Below are 14,257 nucleotides of genomic sequence, written 5' to 3' on the forward strand. Positions count from 1 at the left end.
GGGACCGCCCTGCGCCGGCAGCAAGGTGGGACGAGATGTGAGGCACACCCCGCGCGTGGCACGGATCCCATCCCACGTCCAGCAGGGGCCTTTTCTCGGAGCAAGGGGTGGGCTGGCACAGGGCTGGAGCAGCTTCCCCACGCCAGGCGCTCCCCAGAGCCGAGCACAAGGGAGCCCCCGCGGCCCCGGAGCCGGCGACAAGCCCGGCCCCCCGACGGCGGGGGCGGGCCACGAGCCTGCCGAGCCCCTGATTTGCTCGCCCGCCGCTTTAAATGATTTGGAGGCGGCGGCGGGCGGCGGCGCGGAGCACATGGAGCCGGGGCTGGGGGGCAGCTGAGAGCCGGCGGCGGCGGCCCTGCCGGGCGAGATGAGCCCGCGAGCCTGGCTCCTGTGCGCCTCCTGCACGCTGGCCGCCTGGGCGAGCGCCGCGCTGCAGCCCGGCATGTGAGTGCGGGGCGCCCGCGGGGAAGGTCCTTGCACGACGGGGGAGGTGATGCCCGAGGAAGGGGGTTTCCAGCCCGGCTCCCTGCTTGCCCGCGCTGGCCAGGCGGAGGGGAGGAGGGAGCCCTGTGCCCGCCGGAGCCGGCTTCAGGCTCGGGACCGGCCCGGGGGGCGCAGCCTGCGCGGGTTCAGCAGCCCTCTCCGCTTGCGGGCCCGGGGACGAGAGCATTGTTCTCGACTGCGATGCTCATCCAGCCAGGAGGAGCCGAGGGCTGGGACCGGAGGGAGGGGAGCCCCGGAGGCACCAGGCGACACGGCAGACAAAGGGGCCGCCAGCGGCGCTCCTGGGTCCCCGGACACGCAGGTGAGTGGGAAGGTTTTAGAGCCAGGATGAAGGCGGGTGCGTGGGAAAGCAAGTCTAGCAGCACTTGGTACTTCTAGGCGAGGGGCGCCGGCACCCGGGGTTCACAGCTAGACATCGGGGTTAGAAACCCTGGCTGGGTTTGTCTGGGTCAGCACCAATTCGTGGAAAGGTTTCTTGGCTTTTTTGTAGCCTTAATGTTACAGGGAAATGGAGGGGCCCTTGTGTAAACAGTCTGACACTTTTCCCAAATATTAGTATTAGACCATAATGGCATGAACGGCGCCTCCCACTTTGCTCTTGCTCTCTCTCTCTCTTTTTAAATTTACAGCTCTGTTTCCCAGCTTGTTCTACCTTTCTATAGCCTGTTTCTCCTCACATTGTTCACCACCTGTGTTGCACACTCTGCATCTCCAGGTAGACAACTGCCTCTTGTCACTGGTCTGTGGATTCCCCATGCAGTCCTCTAGCAGTACAGCTTGGCAAACTCTTTTTTATTTTAAAGAAAAATCTTCTATGTGACTTCTGGAGTTTAAAATAATGACTTGGATATAGGGACATGCCCTTGACTCACTGCTACTTAACTTCATGTTTGATTGAAGTAGTTTTACATTAATTATGATTTTACAGTTCTGAAGGTTAAGATATGGATTGGTGAATGTTATTTAGGAATGACTCTCATGTAAAAATAACTTTGTTTGCTTTTTCAGTTTTCCTTTTTAAGAAGGTCTCTATGGAAAGACTAGAGGAAAGATGCTGTTTGAAAGGATAGCAGTGTAGTGACGATTTCATACTGTATTCAAGCCATAAGGACAGGGAGTGTTAACAGAGAGTGGCCTTGAATGGACAAAACACCTGTAAGCAAAGCCTTGGGTGTTTCTTTCAGGTAGTATCTTTCTGATGGAGAGTGAGTCGCTACTACAATTCTGAATGATATTTTAAGGCAGAGCAAGTCAAAAGGAGAGGTTTCCCTTCTTCCGCAGTTATCCTGCACAGTTTCCTTGGTTTCATTTTAGGTGCCCCACAACAAAATTTTTCCTCTTTCAAAGCGGGATTGTGTTGATTTTTGGGTTGGGGTAGCTCCAGGCTTTGACTGGAAAACTGTGGGAGGGAGCAAATAATTTGGCTCTTTTGTCCCCATAGTCTTTCTCTATTGTGAAATGTCACGTCCGATGGACTTTTAACATAGGAAGTTATCAGTGGGATAAGGGGCTAAAATGCCCCAGTAAGAGTGTGTTATGCTGGCTGCTTTCTTTTCAGTTCTTTATTCCTGGTTGAAGTCTCGTGTGTCTGAGAAGGTACAGTGTGCTCTTCATATTTGGTAACTCAGAAACTTACTTCTTGCTAGAAAAGCAGTGATTCTGTGTTGACATGGGGCTTTTGATTCCAAGCCCCCAAGGAGAAGTTTTTGATGTAAAACAGATTTCAGGGTGTTTGGCTATTTCCAACAGTTGTTTCCAGACAATTAGTCCCTCATGGGTTCATATTAGACCTTTCAGTGCTTTTTCACAGGTATACTGTTTTCTTCTAAATCCTTGCTGCTTAGTTCATTTTTATGAGAAGCTACCTACATTTCCTGTTAAAGCTGTGGACCTTGTGACAATGAGCTTTGCAGTTTAAAAGTGGGCTATGTCTGAAGTGATGCTGTGGTGTGCAGCTACACCACAGCGAAGATTGGAACAGGAATGCCACGCTGAGAATAGTAAAGGGACCTGCATGAATAAGACCTAAGGGGAGAAGGTTTGATTTGAGTTCTTAAAAGTGGGATGAAGTTACTGTACTAGGGAAATATTTTGCAGAAACTTCTTAAAGTATAGATGTTCATGCACAGTTAGCTGCAAGGCAGAGCAGACGACAGGGACTCAGAACTGTCGCAGTAGTTGCATTGAGTGTTGCATCTTCATGCAGAACCTATTGTTAGTTTTCATTTAATAAGTACTTCCATCATTTCTTGAGAGCCTCTTCCCCTCTCTGCCTTCCCTAGTAATAAATGCTTAAACATTGAATAGAATTGTATAAAGGTATTACAGTTACTAAACAATAATTTACACTCTTGAGACTGTTCAGGCATGGAACAGGCTCTCTCCTGTCTGTTTACCCATGTATTTTATATGTCTTAACTAAATCAGATTTCCCAATGCAGTATCTCGCTTTTGGGAATCCAATGTGAATTTGTTATGCTCCCTGAAGAGTGCCACATAACCAAATCAGTGACTTACAATGATGCATAACTGTTGTTGTACAATACTCTGTTGGTGACAAAGAATACCTTTGTTCAGGATGTTTAAAGGCACTTTCAGTATAGGTACTTAACCCCATCTGCCCAGTACTTGAAGCTCAGACTTCAAGAAGCAGTTTTGGCATAAGCAGATTATGAAATTATATATAAAGTGAACAATTGTCATTAAAACATTTGGGCTAGAGACAGACATTCAAAAAGCCTGAGCCTGAATTGATTCAATCTTTGCAGGTTAGTCTAACCTGGCTAGGTTGAATCACTTTGTAACTGCACAGACATCACAGAAATGCAGGCATATGCCTGCAGTGGCTCAGCCTAGAAGCCAGGGGGAGCTAGAGCAGCCCTCCCTTCCCTTCCACAGGGTTGAGCTGAGGGAGGTGTGGCTGGGCCCCTGCAGGATTCGGGAGGGGTCTCCCCGTCCTTGATAACAGAGCATTTATCAGCTCTGTTATCAGCATTTGTTACCCCATCAGAAAAACTCTAATTAGTTCAAATTCTTCTTAAACAAAGAAGGAATGGAGGGATATTACCCTCCAAAAAGCCCTAAGCCGACACCTGTCTGCCACAGCACCAACTGTAGCCAGCACGTGGTCTGCTAGCGAATGCAGAGGTGTCTGTGTGAGGCAGAGTGGATGAGGGATCCCTGCTTAGCGGGGAGGGGGAAAGCAGGAGGAAACAAGGCAGACGCTGTGCCTGCAAGTCTCTGCCAGAAATGCAGCCAGGGAACGGAGGGGAGGGGCCAGCTCTGCTGTGAAGCAGAGAGCCCCACCCAGCCCAGAGAGCTTGCTGGGATACTGGGGGAGTCTGGTTTATCTTAAACCAGCAAGGGGTTTGGGACAGACGTTGCATAAACCAGTTTGACCCAAATCAGTTAAGTCTGATACTACAGTCAACCAGGTTTATCTCAAACTTGTTTCAGCCATTTTCAAACCAGTTTATGTGCACTGAACAGCTGTTCTGTTACAGGTTAAACCAGTTTCTGATCACTTAAACCAGTTTGTGTGATGCCTGTCCCTAGCCTTTCAGGCTGAGAAAAAGCATATAATACTTCTTTAAATATGTCAGAATGAAATCTTTGAGAACTCAGTAATATGGGAATTGCTTATAAAAGGTGTGTTACAGTACAGATGGATCTTGGGATTCATATTATGTGATTGTAATAACCATTCTTATATTGGGGGAAAATAGGGGGTATTTTATATTAGTGAGGAATTGGCTTCAATGTATTTTATGTTTAGACGATTTCATCTTGGATAATGCTATTTGCAGGCACTTGGAAGGTCTATGTTTATGGCAGTCTTAAATATGGGCTAGAATGAGACAGAGAGGAGACCCATTCATCTTTCTACATGATCTCAAATACTTGGAACCTGCAGTTATCATGTAAAAAATCCTATATATGGCTCTCTTTTAGTGACCTGATTCTCTGGTGTGTGTGTGTGTCTCTGTCTCTACAGATAGATAGAGATATCTATCTATATCTATCTAGACACATATATCTAGATAGATAGATAGAGATATCTATCTAGATATATGTGTCTAGATAGATAGATAGAGATATTTAGCTATATAGATATCGATATATATAGAGAGAGTATACCATGCAGTGTATACATGTGCCGTATAACAGCCTATTCCTACTTATGCTTAGGAGGGAAAGGGATGGAAAATTTGTCATTCTCTTTTAGTACTATTTTTATGCTCTATTTACAGGTGTGCAGATGCCTACAAAAGGGTACAAGGAAACAAAGAATTAGACTCCAGGTATAACGTACCGGTTGCTATGTTCAGAATCTTATTTGGGCGGTTAAGTTCTGCCTGCCAAAACTTCCTTTGTGGTTTCAGCTGGATAGAAGACATGAGGAATTTCCTATATCCATCTCGGGCTTATTTGTCTATTGTGTTGGTGTGTACTATGTGACACTTTAAAACAGATTGGGTAAATGTGTTATCTTTTATTAGACCAACTAAATAGTTGGTGGGGGACCCCAACAACCCTCTGGACAAGAAGGCACTCTGAATTTTTTATTATTATTTCTCTCTTATATACAGCTGGTAAAATAAAAATAGACTTCACAGATCTGATTGCAAAGTTTATCATCTTCACTTTTGTATACAAGCAAGGCTGAACAGACAAGAAATTAGCTTCAAACCATTCCAGGCTGTGGTACTCTGTGTTGCCACCAGATAGAGCTCATGCAGATAACCAAGTTGAAGTAGCTCACATCTTACAAGAAATTGTGGTTAGAATTTGTGCCTTGCTGTAGTTCCTACAAGAAAAATAACTTTGAACATACAACAGCTGGCAAAGGGCTATTTTCCCTTTGCTATTTGCATTGGCAGAAGGTCTAAAGATAGTGAATGAGTGTCATCATACTGTAGTTCTCCTTTTCTGATTTATTGCACACTTTCCTACACTCTGGGAGAAAAATGAGCTCAAGACTTCTGTCCTAAGCTCTGAAAAGTCATAAAACAGGGGAAAGACATGTATATAAAACCTGAGAGTTTAGAGCTGCTGTTTTTTTTCTGGGGATTGTTTTTGGTTTTTGTTGTGCCCTCCCCAGGGATGAATCTGATTGTTCCCTCTTGCAGAGTAATTCCAATTTTTTTATAAATACCTATTGCATAGTAGCATGTGAATTGCATAACAACACACATGCGCTGGGGCTCGGCATTTACTAGCTATAATCATGATTATATATAAATACAGTTAAAGATTTAATGGTGGGTTTTTTTCAAAGACATTTAAGGGAGCAACTTCCATTGAATTTCAATGGAGTTTGGAGCCCAAATTGTCCCAGCATCCTTTGAATACTTCAGCGCTAATGTACTAAGAGCAACAGAACTCATTGACTTTGCAGTACTGCACAAGGAGACTTACAGCAAACAATTGCTGTGGTATTGCTCAGTACAATTACATCATTTATGTGCATTTTTTCTGGTTTTAATAACAGTAATAATTCCTCTTTCCTGCTCTCCACTTCTATGCATACATTGTTTATACCCAGCTTCATTTGTTTATCACAGTGGTAGGCACAAAATGCCTTAGTTATGACTGAGAAGGCAAGTTATTTCTACTAAAAGGTGAAGAACTTTTATTGGAAGTAGGGAAAGGGAAATGCCTCTTTCTGAGAGCATACAAACCTCTCAGCAAGGCCTCTCGTATTGTTGAAATTTTGGCAAAACTTGTGGGCTGTCCAGGATTTAATGGACTATATAGAACATCAGTATTTTTTACCAATAGAAGATGATTCTTTGAATTCAAAAAATCACCTCCTTTCTAAAGCTTCAGACTTGCCATGGACTTTGTCCTTTTTCAAAAAACCTATTAACATACATAGTGGGTGTGGAGAGCTGACTTGAAATGATAAACGGGAAAGCATTTAGAAATTGTACACTGCCTATATGTAGCTAGCTGTCCTGTAGGTAGGGTGAGATGGTCCCTGTAGATGCTCCACTTCTCTGAATCCAGTCATTAGTTACTCTGGAGTTAAACTTGTGTGATTTAAAAATTAGCCCTTATTTTTAACAAACAATGCAGTTCTTGATTTGTTGGGTTTTTTCCTCTGTGGTGGTGGTAGGTTTGTCTGTTTGTTTGCTTGTTTTTGGTCTGTTTTTGCTGTAAGTGAAGCATGCCCATAGCAGATGCTAATGATTTAGAGCACTACATATTTCTTTAAATATTGCTGTATTTCTTTCAATGCTTTATGATGCATCTCTGATCCCATACAAAAAGAGAAATAAGTACCAAGTCAGTGTCCAGTTATACACTCCTTCCATAATAGTCTGCATTTAGAAGATATATGCAGTGTACTTGCCTCTATAAGCAAACTTATTCCAATGTATATAGCTGTGTAACACTGGGATGGCCAGCCTGACACATGCATAGAATCATAGCAAAAGAGGGCTGGAAGGGACAGGCAAGTGGCACAGGCAGCTGCTGTGTGTGGCTTGCAAGCACCAGGCAGATGCTTCCTCAGCCTGAGAGAGGGTATTTGTGTCTAAAAGCTTGCTAAGAAGAATTTTTTCCAACTATTTGAGCTGGTCTAATAAAAGATTTTGGATTTACCCAAAGAACCTTGTCTTGCAAGCACCAGGCACTTAATCAAAGGAGGCACGGGAATGGAGTCGGGAGGGCGCCAATGGGATGCTGCTGGAGAGGTCCTCTCGGGAGCTACTGTTAGAAGCAGTGTTAACCCTTTCCTGACCCTGCAGCTGCCAGTGAATTCAGGGCTTTTAGATTCTTGCTTTCAGTATAAAACTGCAGAGGTTTTATGGCCAGGGAAGGGCCTTGGCTGTCGGCAGTGATACCTCTTGTGCCAGTGTCCTGCCCTTGTTCTATTTCACATAACCTAAGGCTTGAACTCCCCCACCTCCATTCCAGCACCTGTGGGTATAAACGTTATCAGGTATACTTCTGAGAAGCAAGGATTGGGAGGGTTGGAGCTTAATTTGTGGCACACCAGCCAAAAAGGTTGGCCACCACTAGCATAAAAAACTACCCATCCCAACTTTTTGCCAGTCTTTTACTTTATACTGTAACAAATGTAATTTTAAGTGTATAGGACCTCTTTGGATCCAGGGTGTACTTTGTAACCTATTTGTACTCTGTTTAACAGTGCAATTGATAAAAGCGTTCAATGTAAAGCTTTTACAGAAGCCCTGAAGTGACTGCAGTAGAGCCTGCTAATAGAAGCATAAGGCACTCGGAAACAAAGAAAGCAGCTGTAAGTCATGGAAAGCCTTGCGCAGGCTGTTACTAGTTGATGAGCATTGTTTATACTGAGTTTGGGTAAGTGCATAGCTTTTTGGGTTTTTTTCAGTCCCACTGTGTGTATTTAAATGGAATACATTGTAACTCGCAGTACGTAAACAAGAAGGTAATAGGTACCTATTTTGGGGTTGTTTTTTTTTTTTTAAAGGAAACAACAACAACAAAATGTACCTATCAAAGTACTTTTTTACATGAAAAGTAATGTTCTTGTTTATCTGTTGTGAGTTACAGTGTATTCCATTTCAATACACAGCTTTAGGACTAAAAAAACCCCCCAAAAGCTATGCACTTATCCAAACTCAGTACAAATGTATATATAAAAATATGCACATGCACACATGTGCAAAGGCTGGAAGTGAGCTTGGATGGCAACAGTTGCTATGGAGGGGGGAAACCTCATTTCATAACTTATTTGCAGCTGATTCTTTAGGCCGAAGCATTCCTTAACTTCCCTTATAAAGTCAATATAACATCATAATAAAACTGGTGTTACAAGGGTAAGAAGACCATTGCGGGGAACTCAGCATTATGGTGTTTTTGCCTCTGTTTATCGTTGCCAATTTTTGTGGCACTGTTTGATAAATGCATTGTAGGTTGTGCACATATTTTTGTTTGAATCTCTCTCTCCTTTGATTAATTGTATTCTTTCAGGAGACATGACTTTGAATATCTCCATCTCTTTTGTATAAAAGCCATGTATAGTAATGGCTTTGTAAGATGACAGGGAATCCACAGGGCACTTAAACAATGTAGAGTCATACAAAGTTTTTGTGTAGCATATCAGTTTGCCACACAAGGTGCATCACTGACCCATACCACCTAACACTAAATTCACATGTGTGTGCTAATGACCACCATTTTATTTTTTCAGATTTAGAAGTATAACTAATGGCAGCATTTTGCGTTCCAATAATGGTCTGATCATGCATAAAGTCAGTGAGGGTTCCAGCATTGACATCAAATGGATGATGGCAGGGACTTTTAAAGGGGGAAAATATTTGGTTCACCCATGTTTCTGGCCCTGTTGGTATATGAGGGCTTTTGCTTTTAGACCTGTACAGCTATTTGCAGATAATGGTAGGTTATCAGAAGTATGCTTTAAGCTAATTTATTTAAATATGACTTGTTGGAACCTGACACCCACGGGAATAGAGATGGACAGGTATTGATAACAGTTGCTAAGCTAGACATGTCTCAGCCTTAATTGTAGTGGCAGCACTGTTTATAATTCTAATATTATAAAAGCCTAAGTCTGTCTGTCTGTCGTGCTTGATTCATGCTCTGATTGGGCTGGCCTCTCTACCTGCCCTCCCTACTCCCTGCAGGTAACGTGGGGGGTGGGGGCAACTCTGGGGGTCAGGAGGGCAGATGGACAGCGGCCCTGGCCCGATGCGCCAGCAACTGGGGATGGAAGGAGTGAGTCTGCTTTCACCCCCCACCCACCGTCATTCTTGATGGGCAACTGGCTAATATACAATAAAAAAAGTGGAACAAGCTATCCTGTTTTTGTGTCTACAAGTGTTGAATTCAGTGAAAATGTTAAAACTAGCATTTCTTCTTTCTTGTATCTCTGGACCTTTTAAAAATTATCATAATCTTCTGCTTTACTTGCAGATAGGAATTGTGGTATGTGTATTTTAAGAATTGCCTTTTTACTAAGTAGTAAAGGTGTGTGTGCACGTGCTTTTGAGTCAAGTTCTCTATATGGCTTTCTCTTGTGCTGTGATAGGGTGACAGAGAATTGAGGTGGCTTTATTATAATGTTGTTATATCCAGAAGTGAGCAGCAGTTGATCTTTCTTTGTTCTTAGGTATTTATACCCACTAGCTCCTTGTGTAACCTTTTCCCTTATTCTTTCTAACTTAAACTAACTTCTCACTCTCTTTGCCTCTGGGCTATGTTCTGTTTTAGTTTAACAAAAATATTCATGTATATAAACAATCTGAAAACCAATTTGTTCATTGTAGCCCTCTCTCATACCCAGTCTTTTTCATGTACTATCTAGCCTAGCTGTTATGGATCTTGGAACAGGGCTGTCTTCTAATTCATCGTAAAATAACCTGCATGGTGGTGTTTTTGTTAATATGGTGGTAACCCCTGGGAGTTCCACTCCTGAGCAAGGACTCGACTGAGCCAGATGTTTGCACAGCATCTACATTGTAACTTATAAGTGACCTGTGTTCATGAAGTCCAGCTGTGGGATTGTCTGGTTATTCAGTTGCTGGTCAGCAATACAAAAGAAACCAAAAAAAGAAAGGCGAAGTACAAGAATGATGAACTCAATTGTTCTAGTGTGACTTACTCTTGGCATATGGTTTAAGTGGCTAATAGTGAATTTTCATAGTAAGTGGGAGGGAGAATTCTATAAACAGAAAAAGTAATTCTCCACATAAATCAGTTGCTTTAGATGCAGTGCATACCAGATGCAGGTTTCCCCGAATACACATGGGGAAAGATGTTGGCATGCTTTTTGGCTCCTTGTGCTTTAAGTGATGATACTCTCCCTGCAACCCCCATTGGGGTTTATTACTGCACTCAACACGGGCTGATCCTGAAGAGGACTGAGGACAGAAAGTGACATGGCAGTCCAGAGAAGTTTGATTTCAGAAGAGATTATGCCATCAGAAGTCACTGGGGGATGAGGGCATCTGGCACCTTGCGGCCTCAGAGCCAGATTTATATTTTTCTGAACATTAGAAATAAGTCTCAGGACAAATTCTAGATCTGTGCGTTACCCCCCTACACTTATCGCTAACTAAAAATGGAAGAATATGTCACAGAGCACTTAGTTAAGCAGAAGCTGAACAACCAGCGTTACACTTCTGTGGCTGTAGGGACTAACAATTTATTGTTGGTTTAATGCCCCAGTGTACAAGTTATCATCTGGTATTGATTGCCCTGAATCTTGTTGTAATGCACAGAGGCTGGAAATAGCACTCTGGAGATGTTCCACGTGACCAGGGAGGCGGTGAAAGAAAGGGTGCGGGGAAGTCAGAGAGAGAGAGAGCATTAGAAACCTATGGGATTAGGAGAATTTTCTGTGGTGGACTTTGATGCCTTTGCAGAAAATGGTTGTGAAAAATGAAATCTACTTGAAATGTCTGGTTGTTCCAGTACACTTTCTAGCGGGCCATGTCCATACTGCAGGTAGCAACCACAGTAGCCTTTTTGGCTCAGTAGAGACGCCAAAAAATGATTAGTGACAAGAGAGGGTACACCATCTGACTCCTAAGCTTATGTTGGAGGTGAGGAGGTGTAATAAGGAGGTATGGTGAAAATGGATCAGAATAGAATGGAAACGGCAACACTTTGGGGCTGTCTTTTGTTTGGTTTTCTTTTAAAGAAAGAGCAAAAGGAAAGGAAAAAGTCACTTAAATCTTAAAGAAACAGGAAAAAAAATCTGACATACTTATTTTGGAGAGACATTACGTAGGAGTTCCTTAATGTGCCTTATTTAATATTTCTAATTAACGATTTACATGGAACTTATCATCTTTCCCCTACCTCTTGAAATGGGAGTTTTTATAACCTACTTTAATCGAACACGTTTGTGTCTGTGTAGTAGTTTTTTGCTGATATTTCCTCTTGAGGCCCAGCGTAAGATAGTCAAAAAACTTTTCAGTGTATTCTTGTGGAAGAGAGCATTGGGCCAAGGTTTTCTAATTTGTACAGTTAGAGGCAGGGGGGATTTAAAGTTTTCTTTTAAAAATTAAGTTTCTAACCAAAACTATTACAACAACATGGGATTACATTTTGATGTAAATTAGTATCATGCAAATCTAGAGTAACACCATTGATTTTAGTAGAATTAATTCAAATTTAACTAAAGTCTCCATAAAAAATGAAATTATTTTTATCAAAATCTTGTTTTTATACTTCTATGATGGATTTGGAAGTTCATCCAGATAACTATTTTTTGAAGTCATGCAAAACACTTATTTTATATGTGTAATGGGAGAGATTATTTATTATTCTTTTGCAGAAAAGTACTTTTCCAGATTTAAACTCGTTCATAAGTGTTATATGTATTAATTTGATAGGGTTAGTTTATTGACTTTCACTGAGGTCAATAATGCTTGGGGTATAAATTCCTCAGCTGAGATTAAATAAGCTGTAACACCTTCTCTTGATAGGGCAGCTAACAGATCTCTTGTTGAATTTAGAAGATGGTGTATTTCTTTTCTTCCCCACAAGAAGAACCAAAATTAGGCAGCCAAATCATTCTCTAGTTCATATTCATTAATACTTTGATCTGAAGTGTGCATTCTTAATAGATGCAATTATGGATTTCTTGGCATGTGTGTTTGTTGTCTGGCCACTGGTAAATCTGCCTTCCTCCTTGCCTCTAGATTTTATCTGGAAAACATATGGGAAAATAAGTCTTTCAGTATTTTGTGTAATAGTAATTATAAGGGGTGTGCCTTGGTGTTTGCCCACAGAGAGGGCAGGACAGAGCATTAGCCCCACAGAAGGATTATGTAGAGTTTGGGATAGTGAAACTGTCTCCTTTCCATTCCATTCTGCTCGGGGAGTAAGTCTATCATCCTACCAACATCCTCATCCCTTTTGCAGCAAAATGATCCAGGATTGCATGTAGGGAACAAATCCTAATAGGCCCCCGGGCGCGTCCAGATGAACACCCCTTTGAGACTGGGCAAGAGGCATGTACAGGAACAGGAACAGGAAAAGGTCCCCCCTGCTGTAAGTTTGCAGCTCAGGGGCAAAATTAGACCCCTGGATATGGGGTCTAAAAAAAATGGAGTTAAAAAAAGCAGGGCAGGGCATGGTCCTGGACTGTGTCCTGAGGCAGTCGGAGGCTGGGTCCTCCACAGAGATGCTCTGGCTGCCGGAACATCTCTATGGTTGGCCCCTTGCCCTGGTGCTGAAGCACACTGCCTGCCAGTGCCGGTAAGTAAGGGGCTGGGGGGGCTGGAGGAGTGGGGAGGGGACTATGGGGGGGATGACTCCCGCTGGCCCTGCCCACTCCCCCAGCCTCCCCCCCCCCTTACTTACCAGCACAGGAGCTCTGGTTCTGTCCCTGTAGGATGGCAGCAAAATGTATATTCATGTTTCATGAATACATGTATTTAGAGTTCACTTTATTATTATGATAGAGACACTGGTAGGCTTCCACATTGCTTTAACACTATAGATATATCAATAAAACATTGCCCAACTGATTGCTGTCTCTCTCTTTTTATAGTGGTCTTTTGTTTTACTTGTGGAGGAACATGGATTTGGGGGTATTTTACAGAGTGACTGGGATTTTTTTATCAGGGATTTTTCAGTTTTTCAATAGGGAACACCAGAATTCCTGCTAGGGAGGCCAGTGGCTGGACCCTGCCTGCTCAGAGCTGGCACCTTGGACTCAGCTGGCTATGGTGGACCTCCTGGGGCCCGGAGGACATGCTTTGACAGTTCAAAGCAGGCCACCACTCTGGGAACATCTTCCGGGTGATAGCTGCCCAGATGGCCGGGCAGAGGGCACACATGGTAGTAGTGCCGCACAGAGGCCAACTCTGCAGCCACAGCCCACTGGCAGCTGGCCCAGAGGGGCAGATGCCTCTACTGGCTGTGCAGTCCCCATCCAGGTCTGGCAGGTGTGCAGCAGGTCACAGCCAGGCAGCAGCCCCCACTGCCAGCCCCCTGCAGTGGGTAGAGGGTGCAGGGAACTCTCAGAACTGCTTTAGCAGTCCAGCTGGCACAAGGGGTAGTGTCCCCAGGTACCAATTGCCTGGGCCCCAGAATCTCCTGGGAGTGAGTAGCCCTGAGCTACTTGCCAGGGTGGCTTTTTGTATTGATGGGGCCAGGGCAGGGCAGGTTTTTATAATGCTGGGAATAGCACAGGTGCTGGCCCTGGGCTCCAGCTCCCCCTGCAGATCCGGGAGGAGCCAGGCAGGGTTGTTTTGCTTCAAGTGGTACAATTTGCTCTGCAGCAAAGTGCATGTCCAAGCACGTGCGCTGAAGCAAAAAGCCCCAGCTTAAGTTTGCACCACTTCTATTTGAGCTGCTGCAAGCACACATGTTTGCATGTGTGGTTGCGCCCCACAGCTCAGGGCTACTCACTCTCAGGAGCTTCTGGGGGCCCAGCCAATTGGTACTTGGGGACGGACAAATGGATAGACACACACACACACACACACACACACACACACACACTCATCGAGAGAGAGAGAGACAGCGATCAGTTGGGCAATGCTTTACTGGTATATTTACAATGTTAAAGCAATTTGGAAGCCTACCAGTGTCTCTCTCATCATAAAATACATTTTAAATACCTGTATGGGTTGATGTGTGCTTTTAGTTTTCTTCGCACATGATGGGTGTGTGATGTGGGGGATGTGGTGTTTGCAGGAAGGGGGTGGGGGAAGGTGTGTGGGTGTGTGTGGAGGGATGAGGGTAGGTGTGGGGCAATTGCTGTGGGGACTGTGGGTGTGGGGGA

The 14,257-nt window shown here is 43.8% G+C and overlaps 1 protein-coding gene across 5 annotated transcripts in view; it reads left to right on the plus strand.

The window, feature by feature from the left end:
• The first annotated feature begins 296 nt into the window (after window positions 1-296).
• The window catches only part of LOC109287955 (multiple epidermal growth factor-like domains protein 6), a 360,336-nt gene continuing 346,375 nt past the window's right edge, over window positions 297-14,257 (plus strand). For all 5 annotated transcript variants that reach the window (XR_002095029.1, XR_002095028.1, XM_019503252.1 and 2 more), the window contains exon 1: window positions 297-444. Coding sequence is in view for 3 of the 5 variants with exons in the window: in XM_019503252.1 (XP_019358797.1) it covers window positions 368-444 (77 nt within the window). In the remaining 2 variants the exon portion in view is untranslated. The remainder of the gene's footprint in view (window positions 445-14,257) is intronic.

Source organism: Gavialis gangeticus, unplaced genomic scaffold (assembly GCF_001723915.1).
Source record: "Gavialis gangeticus isolate Ggan-Ray unplaced genomic scaffold, GavGan_comp1, whole genome shotgun sequence".
In the NCBI taxonomy this organism is placed as follows: Eukaryota; Metazoa; Chordata; order Crocodylia; family Gavialidae; genus Gavialis; species Gavialis gangeticus.